Source organism: Littorina saxatilis, linkage group LG8 (assembly GCF_037325665.1).
Source record: "Littorina saxatilis isolate snail1 linkage group LG8, US_GU_Lsax_2.0, whole genome shotgun sequence".
In the NCBI taxonomy this organism is placed as follows: domain Eukaryota; kingdom Metazoa; phylum Mollusca; class Gastropoda; order Littorinimorpha; family Littorinidae; genus Littorina; species Littorina saxatilis.
In genome coordinates, this window is record NC_090252.1 from 14,761,518 (window position 1) to 14,777,885 (window position 16,368).

At 40.8% G+C, this 16,368-nt stretch overlaps 1 protein-coding gene across 1 annotated transcript in view; it reads left to right on the forward strand.

The window, feature by feature from the left end:
* The window catches only part of LOC138974523 (pleckstrin homology-like domain family B member 1), a 504,261-nt gene that overhangs the window by 9,158 nt on the left and 478,735 nt on the right, over window positions 1-16,368 (forward strand). Inside the window, exons 2-4 of the mRNA XM_070347239.1 lie at window positions 1,850-1,975; window positions 4,970-5,090; window positions 6,168-6,350. Of these exons, the coding sequence (XP_070203340.1) occupies window positions 1,922-1,975; window positions 4,970-5,090; window positions 6,168-6,350 (358 nt within the window). The 5' untranslated portion in view covers window positions 1,850-1,921. The remainder of the gene's footprint in view (window positions 1-1,849; window positions 1,976-4,969; window positions 5,091-6,167; window positions 6,351-16,368) is intronic.

Consider the following 16,368-nt stretch of genomic DNA (forward strand, 5'->3'; position numbering starts at 1 on the left):
TTATTTTTTTTGAACTTATTTGGCTCTCACCACCAGGACATAATTTTTGTCTTGTAGTTTACGGATAACTCATTGGTTCAGTTTTGAATGCCATTGCCACTCTAAGGCCTAAAAAAAAAGGTGTGGTTACGGTAACCCGACCTACCCTATTTTTAGGGGCCGATCCTATAACTTTTTATTACATTTGTCCAAAAAAAACAAAAAAAACGAGTGCAAAAAACGCAATGAAAGCGAAAGCGCCCGAGTCACACACTTATTTCCCTGTCAAGTAGGTTTAATTTGTACACATTAGAAAACAAAGTTAAAAAAAAAAAAGTGATTGCCTACCTACCTACCCTATTTTTTTTGGCTATGTTAACGTTACCGTAACCACACCTATTATTTTTTTTGGCCTAATTGTAAACTAGAAATCTAAAACATTATAATGACCAGGCTAAACACTCAATGCTGTTTTTCCATTGAAATGTTTCAATTTATGACCCACATCTTGAAAAGTCAATATTATATAAGTTAATACTTGTGATGAGGTAAGAACGTACCAGCAACTGTAAGTGTAGGGCTTGCTGGTAACAGACAGGCTAGGGTCATTGCTTAGCGATAACTTTTCCCTCCTTCAGATTTACACTCTCATCCACTCATTTTTATCTTTTCTGTAGCAAGGATTGCCATGTTCTTAAGAAGATAACCTCTTGCTCAAAGGATTCCTTTCATTTCTGCTTGGTTCCAGACAGTGTGAATTAGCTCCCATGAAACTGAGAGTCTGTATGGGAGCAGGATTTTGTGTGCAGCACAGCAGACATGTTTTAATACCTGTACTTATGTGAACGGTGTCAAACTTCTTTGCTGAGTATGTACTACTGCATGTGTATTTGACATAGATGTATGTTGTTATTGCTTATATATACCATAGCAGGCTTTAATTAAAATGTACACTGACTTCAGGGATACAGTGACAGACACTCTATCCGAAACATTTTCTGTTGGCCGAATTGCAGAGTCTGATTGTTGTTTGAGATGATTTAAGTCTTGCATCTAAGTTAAATTAAGATGATCATTGTGTCATAGTTCAGTGTTTTGCTTTGTGCATTTTGCTGGTTCATTGTTTTCTTGTAATTGTTGGATGGTAACGACAATGTCCAACTTTTATTGCAGCATATTTCTTTCTTACTTTCATTGTTTTCTTGTAATTGTTGGATGGTAACGACAATGTCCAACTTTTATTGCAGCATATTTCTTTCTTACTTTCATTGTTTCAGAAAAGAAAAACATGTGCAATATCCGTACATAGTTTGTGAATGCTGATACAGGTATATATATCTATATATATTTAAAAAGACAACAACCAACAACACCTTTTAATTTTATTTAGAACAAACAGTATTAGGCAACAACAAAAAAAAGTCGGTTTACGGTATCCCGACCGACCCGCGACCCTAGACTTTTTTTGGCATTTGGGGGAGAAAATAAGAAGAAAAAAAAGTCTTTGTTTTTTTGGCAAAATAACTTAAAAATATGTTGTTTTTTTAGAGAAAAAAAAATTAAAATCCCGACCTACCGACCCTATTTTTTTGGCCTATGTTACCGTAAACAGACTTTTTTGTTTGTTGCCTTAAATGTTTTCCTCCCCTACCACCCCCTCCCCCCACCCCTCCCCCCACCCCTCCCATCCAAATGAAATACTGATGACCTCATGATGTCACCCTCATAGGCAGGCATTCCACAAGTTTTTATCCCATGTAAGGTGCAGATGGGACTATCAGTATCAAGGAAAAAGTATTGTGGAGCCCCAGAAGGTCAGGGAATTAATGACAGTGCTGACACCTATTTCCCATTGTTGTTGTGTCAACAGGAAATGAATGGGCAAGGGAGATAAGTGCAATGTGAGTCAGGAGGGGAGATAAGCAGCACACAAAGGGCCGCAATGCCTGTCAACGAAGAGAGGCCACCAGGCCAGTCCGGGAAACTAGTCATGTCGGTGAGTACTGGAAATTAACAGGTTCTTTCACTTGCTGTAACTTTTTACATTTTGTTACCTGCAATTTGTGTTTTGAATAAACTAAAAGATGTGTTTTAATTACATCTGGTTCAAAATGAAAACATCCGTGCGATCATGGGAAGTACAAACGACACTTCATGGTGTCCGAAAACTTGTTTTATCTTCAACCAATGACCAATATAATTAATTTGTGTGCACGTTTGGAGCTCATGTTTGTGTAGCCTACTATGCTTGAGGCATAACTTGGCTGTATCAAGTGATGGTGCCTGCAATGAACAAGTAGAGCAGTACAACACATTCCCGCAGTGGGGCACTGCGGTTATGAAATTAAAGGCCCCTCCTGTTTTTGGAACCGCAGGAGCTTTCTAGTTTGCTGTTAGGTAGATTTTTGGTTCCTCTTTCCTGTCATGCTCTCTTTTTCTTCATGAATTCTTTTCTTTTTTCTGCCTTCTTGCTCATTCACCTGTATTTTTTCCAAAAATCTCTTCTCTTGCCGCTTGTCTCGCGATTCATGTATAGTTTAATCTGTTAGTGTTCTGATGTAAGTCCAGCAGTAGATAGGTTAAGCCTATTTTAACATACTGGAAACTGGTAATCTTCCAGTAGGTATTAATTTAGTTTTACTAAAGCCTGCTGGGACACAAGTAATAGGTTAGTGCATTTGTAAACAGGAATCGCTTGACAAGTGGCCCCCTTCATCCCCCCCTTCCTCGTCCTGATATGGCTCTGCGTAGTCGGCTGGACGTTAAGCAACAAATAAACAAACAAACAAACAAAGTACAACACATGGTGTTTTGAGTAACCAATATTTTGGCACCGACTTGCATGATTGCTTTGCCATGGCTCTGTGGTACTGGCAGCAAGTATCTGAACTTTACAAAATATAACTGAGAAGTTACACATGAATTTTGGTGTTACTGTATTCTGAAAACTGTGGAGAATGGTAGGTGTGTGACTGAAAGTTGTCAAAGTGGCTGTGGTGGCCGAGTGGTAACGCACTTGCGCTCGGAAGCGAGAGGTTGCGAGTTCGACCCTGGGTCAGGGCGTTAGCAATTTTCTCCCCCCTTTTTACCTAGGTGGTGGGTTCAAGTGCAAGTCTTTCGGATGAGACGAAAAACCGAGGTCCATTCGTGTACACTACATTGGGGTGTGCACGTTAAAGATCCCACGATTGACAAAAGGGTCTTTCCTGGCAAAATTGTATAGGCATAGATAAAAAAAAGTCCACCAAAATACCCGTGTGACTTGGAATAATAGGCCGTGAAAAGTAGGATATGCGCCGAAATGGCTGCGATCTGCTGGCCGATGTGAATGCGTGATGTATTGTGTAAAAATATTCCATCTCACACGGCATAAATAAATCCCTGCGCCTTGAATATGTGCGCAATATAAATTGCATAAAAATAAAAATAAAATAAAAAAATAAAAAAATCCCTGCACTTAGAACTGTACCCACGGAATACGCGCGATATAAGCCTCATATTGATTGATTGGATAAAGTTTGGATAAAGTTTGGGTAAAGTTTTAAGACATTCTTTCTTTGAAGGCGTTGTTTTTCTGATCTGTTTTTCAGCACAGAGTATGTACATTTTTCTGTGTTGAAGGTTCTGTCTACAGTGGGAGCTGCCATGGACGGACTCAGACAAGTAAAATTACTCAAATGTCTCTGCATTTTAGTTGACCAGTTATGACAGGTATATTTGGTAAAGATGGTACACTGATGGACAAAGAGGCAACAGAAGATGTCATGTCTTGGGAGGCGTCCTCTTATGGAAGGCGCCTGGCATCCCAGGTACAGCTATAGGCCCATTGCAGAAACTCAAGTTAACAACAGCATTTCTACTCGGCGCGCGCGGTATGAGAATCACGGGTCGTAACTCTCTGGAATTGGTCATCCGCCGCCATGTTGGATGCCTTGCACGATCTCTGACAGTGCTTGAGCGTTGGGTGGCGACTCGACAAAAGTGAAAATGACACGTTGTGTGGCCAAAAACTGCAGTCAGCAGGCACACTTTAGGATCCCTAAAGTTGTTTACCATCAGGGTGACAACTGGAAGGAAGTTACTGAGCGGAGAAGACGATTATAACTGGTTATTTTTTGCTGTGTGCAGTGCGCTAATCAACAATTGTCCATCGGTTGTGCCTTTAGAGTGAACACTGTGATAGGATGCTTTGAAAATTATACTTTGCAGTAGTTACCTGAGCTGCATTGTACCTCATTTGCCTGTCTTGAGAGCTTTATCTTGTGAATTTTGGTGCACTGTCTGCATGGTAATTTGAGATAAAGAATAAATAAATGAATATAATAATGTGTTCTTGCTTTACTTTTTATGTTGTGCTGTTGTGTTAAAAAGGCAGATCCCCTTTGGACTCATGCATGCACAGTTTTCTTCATTTTGTCTGCATACACAGTGAAATACGCAAAAAGAACAAGAGTGCAATGAAGAAAACTAACAAAGACGGCATCCAATATGGCGGCGCGAAGAGAGTATGAGCGGAGTTGTGCCCCTTAGAGCTAAAGCTAGCCGATCCATTTGATAACGTCACGCCGAGTAAGAAGAATGAATTGGACCTATACTTAAAGACCTTTTTCAATGAGTTTTTTTCTTTTAGAATTTCAGGTGTGAAACCAGGATGAACCAGCGAGTGCCGATTGGATAATTATCAAAACCAGTGAGCAGGAGGACCTTCTCCTGACCAAATTATGCACTAGATCACACAATACTCATGCCTAGATCTCATTGTAGCAGAGTTGTTCCCAGGCCCTGGTCTTCGGGCATTGAGGCATGCTATTTTGATGTGACGCATTGGTGATCTTCAGGCAGAGGAGCCTCACCTGGTCAGCATCCACCTTGTATCCTTGCACTCTAACACGCATGTAATCTGTATGGCAGGACCAGACAGAGGAGCCTCACCTGGTCAGCATCCACCTTGTATCATTGCTCTCTAACACGCATGTACTCTGTATGACAGGACCAGCTGGAGGTGACCCAGGTGGACAAAGCTCTGCGTGTGCAGACAGAAGAGCCTCACCTGGTCAGCATGGGGGGCGGACGTCTCTCCACCGCCGTCACCATTCACCCCCTGCCCGAAGGTCAGAATTTGTTATTTATTATTACTGTAGTTTATGCTTGTGTTTTTTTCAAGTCAAAAGTAGTTCCATGGGCATGGTGTTGCCTAGCTGATGCTAATATCTATTGAATCACATAGTGTCAATGTGGTTTCTTCTCCTGACTTTATGGAGATTTTGCCTGCATTTTTGAAGAAGATATTCTTGTTTGAAAAAGAATATGAAACACACAAACAATCGCATAGACCAGTATGCATGCAAAGAAACAAGTGAAAAAAAGCCACACGAACGAACACTTATGATTTTTTTTCCACGAGCCTTTCTTCTGTTTGTAATTTGTATCGATTCATGTGTGCCTTGCCTTGTGTTACAGGTCGAAATCAAATAATAAGGATTGAAGGACTCGGGAAGCAGCTTGATCTTATTTGTGAATTGTTACTGTTCTGACATTTATTTATCTTTTTCATTTTATGAAGCTTTGTGGTGGGTTTTGGCATTGTGTTCAGCTCTTTGTTTCAGTTTTCACTTTTCCTCCCACTTTGTGTATCATTGCTGTGTAGACTTCAGTATGACTGGGAGATTTGTGTTTGTTTGTTTGTTAGTTTACAAGAACTGGTTGTGGACCTGATGACCAAGCACATGGGTTATGTTCCGGTCTTTTCATTTCCTCATCAACATTTTTATTTCCCTAATTTTTGGTGAATATATATTGAGAAAAAAGAAGACGTTTTACAGGTGTTTCATTGCGACCTGAGGCACCAAATTCAGTTTTGTTTATTTGTCCCTATCTTTTCTTCCTTTGTTTCTTTGAATGTGTTTGAAGGTTCACTAAGCCTTTTGGGTGTTGCACTGCTTCACAGAATTATTGCTGTATCTAATGGATATTTTTGCCCTGTTAAATTTCATCATTGTAAGATTACTGTGAAAACAAGACACAATTTCAATTTTCATGTGCATGTCAAATAACTACATTTTTATTATAGTCTACAGTAATCATGCACTTTCTCACCAGATTTTGTCTGATTGTCAAGGATATCATATATTCATGTTTTAGAATTTCTTTCTTCTGCTTGAATTAAATATTTGATTTCAACTTTTCAGGTATTACCAAGATTGGAACAAAGTATGCCGACGAGCCACAGGATGTTCTGATGGAGGGGACAGGCATAGGGGATCACCATTGCTACATAGAGAACCTGAGTGGAGTTATCACACTTCATCCTATTGCCGCCCTTTGTGCTATTGATGGCAAACTCATTATACAGCCCACGCGTTTAGCGCAAGGTAGGTTGATTTGTGTGTGTCTTGTCTGTATTGTTTGTCGTGCAGTTAGTTTTCGCATGTGCTTTTCTGTCTTCCTCTCACACAAGACAGAAGTCGCAGCACAGGCTTCATGTCTCACCCAATCACATTATTCTGACACCGGACCAACCAGTCCTAGCACTAACCCCATAATGCCAGACGCCAGGCGGAGCAGCCACTAGATTGCCAATTTTAAAGTCTTAGGTATGACCCGGCCGGGGTTCGAACCCACGACCTCCCGATCACGGGGCGGACGCCTTACCACTAGGCCAACCGAGCGGTCTATGTGCGTATGAGTGTGTGTTTTGTGTGTATGAGATTTGTGTGTGTGTGTGTGTGACAAACGGATTTGCACATAATGTATATTGGAGTTATATGACGCAGGTGTACAACATTTCATGGGCCACGAACTTTGAGTAGGCACCGTGCGGTGAAATATTGTCCGTACAGTGCAGTGATGTCACGTGTGAGATGTGACCAATCAGAGAAGAGTATTGACTGAGGTCACGTTTGTAGATAGATTAGACAGCAGAGCTTTGCAGACCATTGACAAGAGAAGACGGGTCTCTTACTGGGTAAAGTTTCTCACCGGGCGCTGGGAGGTCGGTTAGACTCGTGCCGCGGTATTGAATCGGTGGATTCAACTGCTGTGTTTACAGCATCCCGGGCCGAGAGGGGTCGCGGAAGTTGGGGAACGAGACGGGAGGTTCTGCCCTTACGCCCGAGCCGTGAGCTGTGGGGAGCGCAGGAGGGGAGACAGCGTGAAGCGCTGTAAAACGGGAACCCCGTCCCCATTCCACCACACGAAGACAGTTTGTGTGGGTGGGGTGGAGCAGTGCGTGCCACTGAATATGTGAGTACGACTGGGAGAAATTAACCAGCGTGATAGCTGTACGGAGATACGTTTCCCAAGTGAACAACCACGAGACGTCGAGCGTCGTGGGTTTTTATCATCTGTGTGTAACAGAAGTGAATATTGACAGAAGTATTGCTTGAGACAATGACTTCGTGTGTAGTGAGACAGACGGGCTCTCACGGAACAAAGCTTAAAGTGTTATACGTGTGTGCACGTGAATTGTAGACTGCATGACAAAGTAACATGTATGTAATTTTGTGCAGTTAGACTCTGTGTGTTAACAGAAATAGAACTTCCATGTTGAGCGGGAGTGATCTGTAGAATGGATGAAGAATAATATGTTTATGTTGTGTTATTGAACATTCTAATAGAGGTACAGAGGCAAAGGGCCGTAACTGTGTTCGTGTTTTTGTGCCTGGTTGGAATGTGTGTGTGTGTGTGTGTGAAGGCTAGATAGTAAACAGAGTAGCACGCACAATTTCTGATAGGAGTAGATATACATACATACAGACATACACACTGAAATTCCAGCCGTAACAGTGCTTGCGTGTGTGTGTGTGTGTGTGTGTGTGTGTGTGTGTGTGTGTATGTATGTGTGTGGTGAATATTTTATGTACAGTGGACCCCCCTTTTAATACCCACCCCCCCCCCCCCCCCCCCTACAGACTTCCTTCTTGTAAGACCCTGTTTTCTCAGATTTCATAAGGCAAAAAAAAAAAAATAGTCTGTTTACGGTAACATAGGAAAAAAAAATAGGGTCGGTAGGTCAGGAATTTTTATTTCTTTATTTTATTTTTTTTCCCAAAAAACAGACTTTTTTTTTTTTTTTTTTTTCCAAATGCCAAAAAAAAGTCTAGGGTCGCGCGAAAAAATAGGGTCGGTCGGGATACTGTAAACAGACTATTTTGTTGTTGTTGCCTAACCTCTGTAAATTTACTCACAGTTTAAGATTCCCTCCTTTTTAAGACCTGATTTTCTCAGATTTGTGTAGGGTTCTGCTGTGTTATTCATTGTGTCAAGTTCTTTCTTGCATGGTTATCTTAAACCTCTGTGTTTCCTTCTTCCACTTACATCAAAGCTGAAAATATAGCAAAGTGATGGCGGCACGGCACTACCATCGAGTCGCTCTGTGAAAACACAGCTTACCTTTGCAAAGAACTCTATTAATAATAATGATAATAAAACATTCTTTTATAGCGCTGTTCACCGACAAATGGCAGTCTCATGGCGCTTTACATTAGACATTAAAATTTAACATTTTACATAAAAAGTTTTCTCGTAAGAAATAACATACAAGCATTAAAAAACAATTCATAGACAACGACCACTTATAGTTATATAAAAAAAACCAGCACGGTTGGCCTAGTGGTAAGGCGTCCGCCCCGTGATCGGGAGGTCGTGGGTTCGAACCCCGGCCGGGTCATACCTAAGACTTTAAAATTGGCAATCTAGTGGCTGCCTGGCGTCTGGCATTATGGGGTTAGTGCTAGGACTGGTTGGTCCGGTGTCAGAATAATGTGACTGGGTGAGACATGAAGCCTGTGCTGCGACTTCTGTCTTGTGTGTTGCGCACGTTAAATGTCAAAGCAGCACCGCCCTGATATGGCCCTTCGTGGTCGGCTGGGCATTAAGCCAAAAAAAAAAAAAAAAAAAAAAAAATGCATACTTTTTCTCAAGCTGTGTTTTTCTTCTTTGTCTATTTTGCTTTGTAAAGTTAGTTGTGTGCATACACATAATTATGTGACCCTCCACCACGAAATGAGTCGCATGTCACCTTTGCATGATTTTCATATTTTTACATTTTTCTAAAGAGTTTTTTATGCTCTATCCAGTGGTAAAACCCGTTTTAGAAAAGAGCGAAAACTGTTTCAGCTATAAGCCTGTGACAAAGGTGACCCTCACACTGTTACCAGACACTCCCCGGACTTATATTAAGCCTAGCGCAGAACCGCGAGGTGACATGCGACTCATTTCGTGGTGGAGGGTCACATATATATCTATGCATCCAGTCTTTTTTTGTCTTTCTTCTCCTTTTTTCATGCAAATTCTACAATGAACTTGTGTACATGGCGAATGAAGCAGTTTCACATGGTAAGTAAGTTAATCGAGATGTGCTTACACAGACACACACACATTCACACACAGATACTTATGAATAAGAATGTTCGAGTGCTTTCCTGTTGTACCTGATACACAGTATAAAACTGCAAACATTTTGCATTCATAGTTCAGAATGGCAAATTACCCTGTGCAGCGTTGAAAGTCCAGAAAATGGGGCACTGGTCTTTGGCTAGTACTTCTCATAAATTACTAGCCAGAGAGCAAATTTTACTAGCCAAACCAACAATTTGTTTCAGCAACTTAACTCACATTTGGTGAGTACATTAACATTTCTACTCGCCATAATGTTTCTACTCGCCATATGGCGAGTAAAATACTCGCCACTTTCAGGCCTGCTGTGACTATAAATATCTGATCAGTTTGAATGTTGATTTTAAAAAGTAGAAATACAGTAAAGTATTGACTGGCTGCATTTCACAGATTTTTGAATGATCAAAACAGATCATAGTTGGCATGTTTAAGGATAAGGGAAGCAACTCCTCCGATCCTACTTGCACCCTTAGAGGAGTTACACCACATTAACTCTCTCTGGGACGTTGGCAAAGAATGTCCGTTCAGTTTCTGCAGACAGAGCTCTTAGTTAGTTAGTACATTCTACTGCTAGCGTAGCAGTACTTGTATAAGGCCAAAAAAAAAATAGGTCTGTTTACGGTAACCCGACCGACCCTAGTTTTTTCGCGCGACCCTAGACTTTTTTTTTTTGGCATTTGGAAAAAAAAAAAAAAAAACCTTGTTTTTTTGGTAAAATAACGTAAAATTATGTTTTTTTGGGAAAAAAAAAAAAAAAAAAAAAAAAAGACCTACCGACCCTATTTTTTTGGCCTATGTTACCGTAAACAGACCTATTTTTTTTTTGCCTAATATGTTTGGTTGGACACACACACTCACTGTTTCTCGCTCCCTCCCTCCCTCTCTCCCTCCCTCCCTCTCTCCCTCTCTCTTCCTCCCACCGCACTTTTTTCGTCTGTTTCACTCACACTTACTCTTTTCATCCCAGTTTGTCATGACAGTCAGGATCCCCCCCCCCCCCCCTCCCCCCTCTCTGTCCGTTCATCTGTCTGTCTCCACGTCTTTCTGACCATCCATCTGTCAGTCTGTCTCTCTGCATCTCTGTATTTTTGTATACATGTTTCTCTGTTCTGTTAGACTTCAGTCTTTATCATTTGTTAACAGTTATACTCTTGTGTTTCTTTTAAGGTACCATTTAATTCTCAATATTCAAAATGCACTTCTCGAATTAACTTTGAAATCATTGTTATGAGACGCAAAGGAGAATGAGTTTTCTTCTTCGAAAAAGTGCTTCATCAGTTAAGAAATAGGGCAAAAACTATCTATATGTACAGACTGCTGTTAATAATATTAAATAAAACAAGTTGTTTGAAGAACGGATGAAGCTTCTGAAAACTGCAACGTGCAAAGCTTTGGCGGTTAGGCCAAAAAAACAAAGGTCTGTTTACGGTAACATAGGCCAAAAAAATAGGGTCGGTAGGTCGGGATTTTTTTTTTCTCCCAAAAAACCATATTTTTACGTTATTTTGCAAAAAAACCAAAGATTTTTTATTTTTTTTCCCCAAATGCCAAAAAAAGTCTGGGGTCGCGCAAAAAAAACAGGGTCGGTCGGGTTACCGTAAACAGACTTTTTTTTTGTTGGCCTTATCAAAGTAAAACATGTGTGTTTGGGGTTTTCTGAAGTGCCTGCTTGTGCATTGTGTGTTTGCTTTTTCTTTCTGTTCTTTCCATTTTGGATTTTGCATCCTTTGAAGAACAGGATTTGGTTTGTCCTGCGTGTTCAGGTCATAAATGCATATTTCTGTTAGTTTAAAAGCTTATATCATCAGCTTGTGTTTTTGTTGAAACTCTGGTGCTTGTTTCTTTGCCAGTCTTGTTTGGGATAATGACTGTTTGGGCTGCAAGTGGTTATCCATTCAGGTTTATTTTCCTGTGTTTGTTTTTTTTGGGCGTGGAAGTTGGTTTTTCGTTTTACATTGGTGTGGAGAGACAGGGAAGAAGGGAGAGGGGGGCCCGGGGGAGAGAGGGGGGGGGGGGTGGAGAGAGGGGGGGGGGGGGGGGGGGGAGGGAAGAGAGAGAGAGAGAGAGACAGAAAGAGAAAGAGAGAGTCATAGTGTGCATCATTTGTGTTTTATAAAGGACGGACATCTTTACAGTCAGTAAGGATGATCGTCTTCCATCTGTGTCAGTGCGAAAGGTATGCCCTTTCGTACTTTAGAATTTTGCTTCTTCAGGGTTACCACTAAGTCCCCCCCCCCCTCCCCCTAATTCATCTGAAGTGGCGATTAAGCTACTTTACAAGCATGCTAGTGCAGGTAGTTCTTCCATCAAAGAAAAAAGTCAGTATCTGAAGAGACTCATCAAATGTATTTTCTTGGCAGCTCACCAGCAATAAGTGGTCAGACAAGTGCAGGTTTGCACCGACAGACAAGTCATCTGGCGACAAGCCACACGACGGGTTGAACAGGAGGGTGATGGAAATTATAGGCAAAAAAAGTGAATAAGATGAACGTGGCTATTGCATGAGAACAGCGTAGCCTAGAATATATTTGGTTGGACGGCGTATACGCGTACAAAGCAAGATGATGCAGGTACGATAGTATTTCTTATGTCCAATGAATTTGTCAAAGTGTAACTATAGGTCCTGTTTGATACTCCCCTGTTGATGCTCAAGGCCTGCAAGTGGCGAGTAGAAACGTGGAACTGGCGAGTAGAAATGTTTTTTTTAATTTTTTTTATTTTTTTTTTAACCTCAGTTGCATGCAGGTTTGCTACTACAATTATTTTTTGCCTTTTATTTTTTTTATTTATTTATTTTTTTCGTGTGTGGCTTGGAGCAAACCTTTTTCATAGGTCTTTTCTTTTCTCAGTCAAATGTGTACATTTTTAAATCAACAAACTTTATCAGTAAACTAATATGTTTAAGTAAATAAATAAAAATAATCATAACATAAATTTATTCCTAATGTTCAGCTCAGTTTCCAATAATACACCCAAATCTAACTTTTTCCCATATTTAAATTTTCCAATGGTCATTTTGGTGATTAAAATACAATAATTCACAAAATAAATATAATCATTTTTCAAACTTTCCCTAAAATAACCCAAAAATACATTTTCTTCATTCAAAATAATGGCAACATGTATTTTCTTATAAACAAAATCTTTACATATTTTCCAACCCTTCATCACCAAATGTTAATCTACTCGCCAAATGGGAGTCAAGTTGCTGAAACAAATGGTTGGTTTGGCGAGTAAAATTTACTTTCTGGCTAGTACATTTTGAGAAGCACTAGCCAAAGGCCAGTGCACCACTTGTGGACTTTTGGGAATGTAGAATGGCAAATAATGAGGCGGCACTGCTCCGTGCTTATTAACCAACTCTTGGTTGTATACGTGTACTACCTTTCGTTGCAACATCTCCCCTCATACACACAGACCATTCATTGCTTAGGCCAAAAAAAAAAAATTGTCTGTTTAGGGTAACCCGACCGACCCTATCGATTTGGCGCCGACCCAAAAACTTTTTTTTTATTTCAAAAAAAAAAAAAAGAAAAAAAAAGAGGTAAAAATGCTAAAAAGAGACATTTGGCGTTTCTTTCTCTCCCTTTCTCTCTGTTTTATTTATACGTTAGTTTTGAAACATGTATTCATCAAATATAAGAAGTGAATGTTCAGCCAACATAGCATTTACACAAAAAAAAAACAAAAAAACTACCTACCTACCGACCCTACTTTTTTTGGTCATGTTACCCTAAACAGACAATTTTTTTTTTGGCCTTATTCTTCAGCTGCCACGGTAAAGTAGGCCCCTAGAAAATCATCAAAACATCAAAACAACACCATACCCCTTCCCCTTGAACTTGATGGCGGTGTGTGTCTGGCTGAACAATTATGAAGGGATGATGTTGAGCTTGCTACCCCATCAGGCACTAATTAGCTCAGAGCTAGGAGTAATTGAGGCGTAATTAACAGAGAGAGAGAGAGAGAGAGAGAGAGAGAGAGAGAGAGAGAGAGAGAGAGAGAGAGAGAGAGAGAGAGAGAGAGAGAGAGAGACTCTCTTGAGTTCTGGGATTGTCTGTGGGTTGTTCCTGTAGACGTTGTCTTTCAGGAACCCCCAAAGATAGAAATCTGGGGGATTTAAATCTGGGGGAGGCCATTTGGAGCATGTTCTGTAGAATGAGCATAACTTTCCTGAAAGACAAGCTAGAACGCTAAAATGTTCTGTGCAAATCATGCAGAGGCTACTTGTGTGTGTAAATACATTTTATGAAGATTGCTGTATTTTTGTTCAATTTATGACGTTTTGTTTGGGTACTCTTTTTTGGGGGTCACCCTGTATATGATATGGAGGAGTGGAGGAATGCCAGGAATCAAGCTGTGGAACTCACAGAATGAAACTGAACGTAGTCCGCCGCTAGTGCAAAAGGCAGTGAAAGTGACGAGCCTGTTTGGCGCGGTAGCGATTGCGCTGTGCTTCATAGCACGCTTTACTGTACCTCTCTTCGTTTTAAGTTTCTGAGCGTGTTTTCAATCCAAACATATCATATCTATATGTTTTTGGAATCAGGAACCGACAAGGAATAAGATGAAATAGTTTTTGAATCGATTTCGGAAATTTAATTTTGATCATAATTTTTATATTTTTAATTTTCAGAGCTTGTTTTTAATCCAAATATAACATATCTATATGTTTTTGGAATCAGAAAATGACGAAGAATAAGATGAAATTGTTTTTGGATCGTTTAATAAAAGAATAATTTTAATTACAATTTTCAGATTTTTAATGACCAAAGTCATTAATTAATTTTTAAGCCACCAAGCTGAAATGCAATACCGAAGTCCGGGCTTCGTCGGAGATTACTTGACCAAAATTTCAACCAATTTGGTTGAAAAATGAGAGCGTGACAGTGCCGCCTCAACTTTCACGAAAAGCCGGATATGACGTCATCAAAGACATTTATCAAAAAAATGAAAAAAAAGTCTGAGGATATCATACCCAGGAACTCTCATGTCAAATTTCATAAAGATCGGTCCAGTAGTTTAGTCTGAATCGCTCTACACACACAGACAGACAGACAGACAGACAGACAGACAGACAGACAGACAGACAGACAGACAGACAGACATACACCACGACCCCCGTCTCGATTCCCCCCTCTATGTTAAAACATTTAGTCAAAACTTGACTAAATGTAAAAAGAAAAGGTTAGATGTAGATGAGAGGAGGAATGCAAGGAATGGGTGAAAACTAAACAAAGAAACCCAAACAGAACAGTTGTTGTGTCATTTTACACTGACACCAATGGAACAGGTGCGTGCATGAAACCTTTGCACCTGAACCAAAACATTTAGTTCGCGAAATGTGCCCTCATTTTACCTTAACGATGAGAGTGTAGGGTAGAAAATTAAGGTCGATGGTGGGGTAGGAGAGTTGACTGTTCACGTTTTAAGGTTTAAAAGCAAATGCCTGTTCACAGGTAATTAGGCCAAAAAAAAAAGGTCTGTTTACGGTAACATAGGCCAAAAAAATAGGGTCTGTAGGTCGGGATTTTTTTATTTTTTTCCAGAAAACCATATTTTTACGTTATTTTGCCAAAAAAACAAGATTTTTTATTTTTTTATTTTTTTTTCCCCAAATGCCAAAAAAAGTCTAGGGTCGCGCGAAAAAACTAGGGTCGGTCGGGTTACCGTAAACAGACCTAATTTTTTTTGTGCCTTAGGTGAACGTGGGATGGGAAGCAGGGAGGAGCTGGAGGGCTGTTTTTACACGTGTTATAAAGTACCTCCGTTGAAGAACTGAGAGGGTCTCCTATCACAGATGGATTAAAAACAGATTTAGCTCGAGAGACAGGCGCATGGCAATTACTGAGCAATTTGGAGATGTATTTGAATATGTGTGTGTGTGTGGGGGGGAGAGAGAGAGAGAGAGAGAGAGAGAGAGAGAGAGAGAGAGAGAGAGAGAGAGAGAGAGAGAGAGAGAGAGAGAGAGAGAGAGAGAGAGAGAGAGAGAGAGAGAGAGAGAGAGGAGAGAGAGAGAGAGAGAGAGAGAGAGAGAGAGAGAGAGAGAGAGAGAGAGAAAACATTTTGTTACCAAAGGATTTAAGCGTTAGATAGCCAGGACCTTTCTTGGAGCTAGTCCTTTTTTTTTAATAACAATATTCATTTTTAAAAAACAAGAGGCAGAGATATTTATTTTTCAACCCTGGATGTATATAATTCAAGCTTATCCTGTTTTGTATGAAAGACTTTCAAGCTGGTAGGCAAAAGACTTGCCAGGGACTTGCCTGACCAAAAATGACCAGAAGAAAGTGGGATCGTACAGGTAAACAGGGGTACCTGCACAGGTGTTTGCAAATCCCCCCCGGCGCTCGTTTAGCGCCTAGGTGACTGTAAGTGAGTTCAATGAGCCTATATCTCCCTCCCATCTCTCCCTGTTCCGCTTGGCTCAGGGCCGGACTACCGGGGGGGTTATGGGGGTTGCGCAACCCCCCTCCCCTAGCCTGAACATGTACCTTACTTATTTAAAACATTTTTATTATTGCTTATTTTATGCCGTTTCATGCAAGGAGCGACCATTTTCTTATCTCAGAATATGACCTACCCATCAGCTTCAGGGGGCTTAGCCCCCTGACCCCCACATGGGGCTCTGCCCCTTGACCCCGCCCAGGGGCGGACGAGGGGGGGGGGGGGGGTTTTCTAGGGTTTCCGGACCCACCTTATATATATAAAAATATTGAATGAGGTATGCATTTCTTTATTATACATTGAGTTTCAATTTTGGGGGTTATAATCAGTGATAAAATCTGCTGCCTGAAACTGGTAATGATCATCCTCAGAATGCACCAGATTGCACCATTTTGCATCCTTTTTTTTCAAAATTTTCCGGGGGGGGCATGCCCCCCGACCCCCCTAGGAAGCTAGACGCTTCGCGCCGTCGGCTCGGCGCTTTGCGCCGTCGGCTCGGCGCTTCGCGCCGTCGGCTCGGCGCTTCGCGCCTTCACACCCATATCT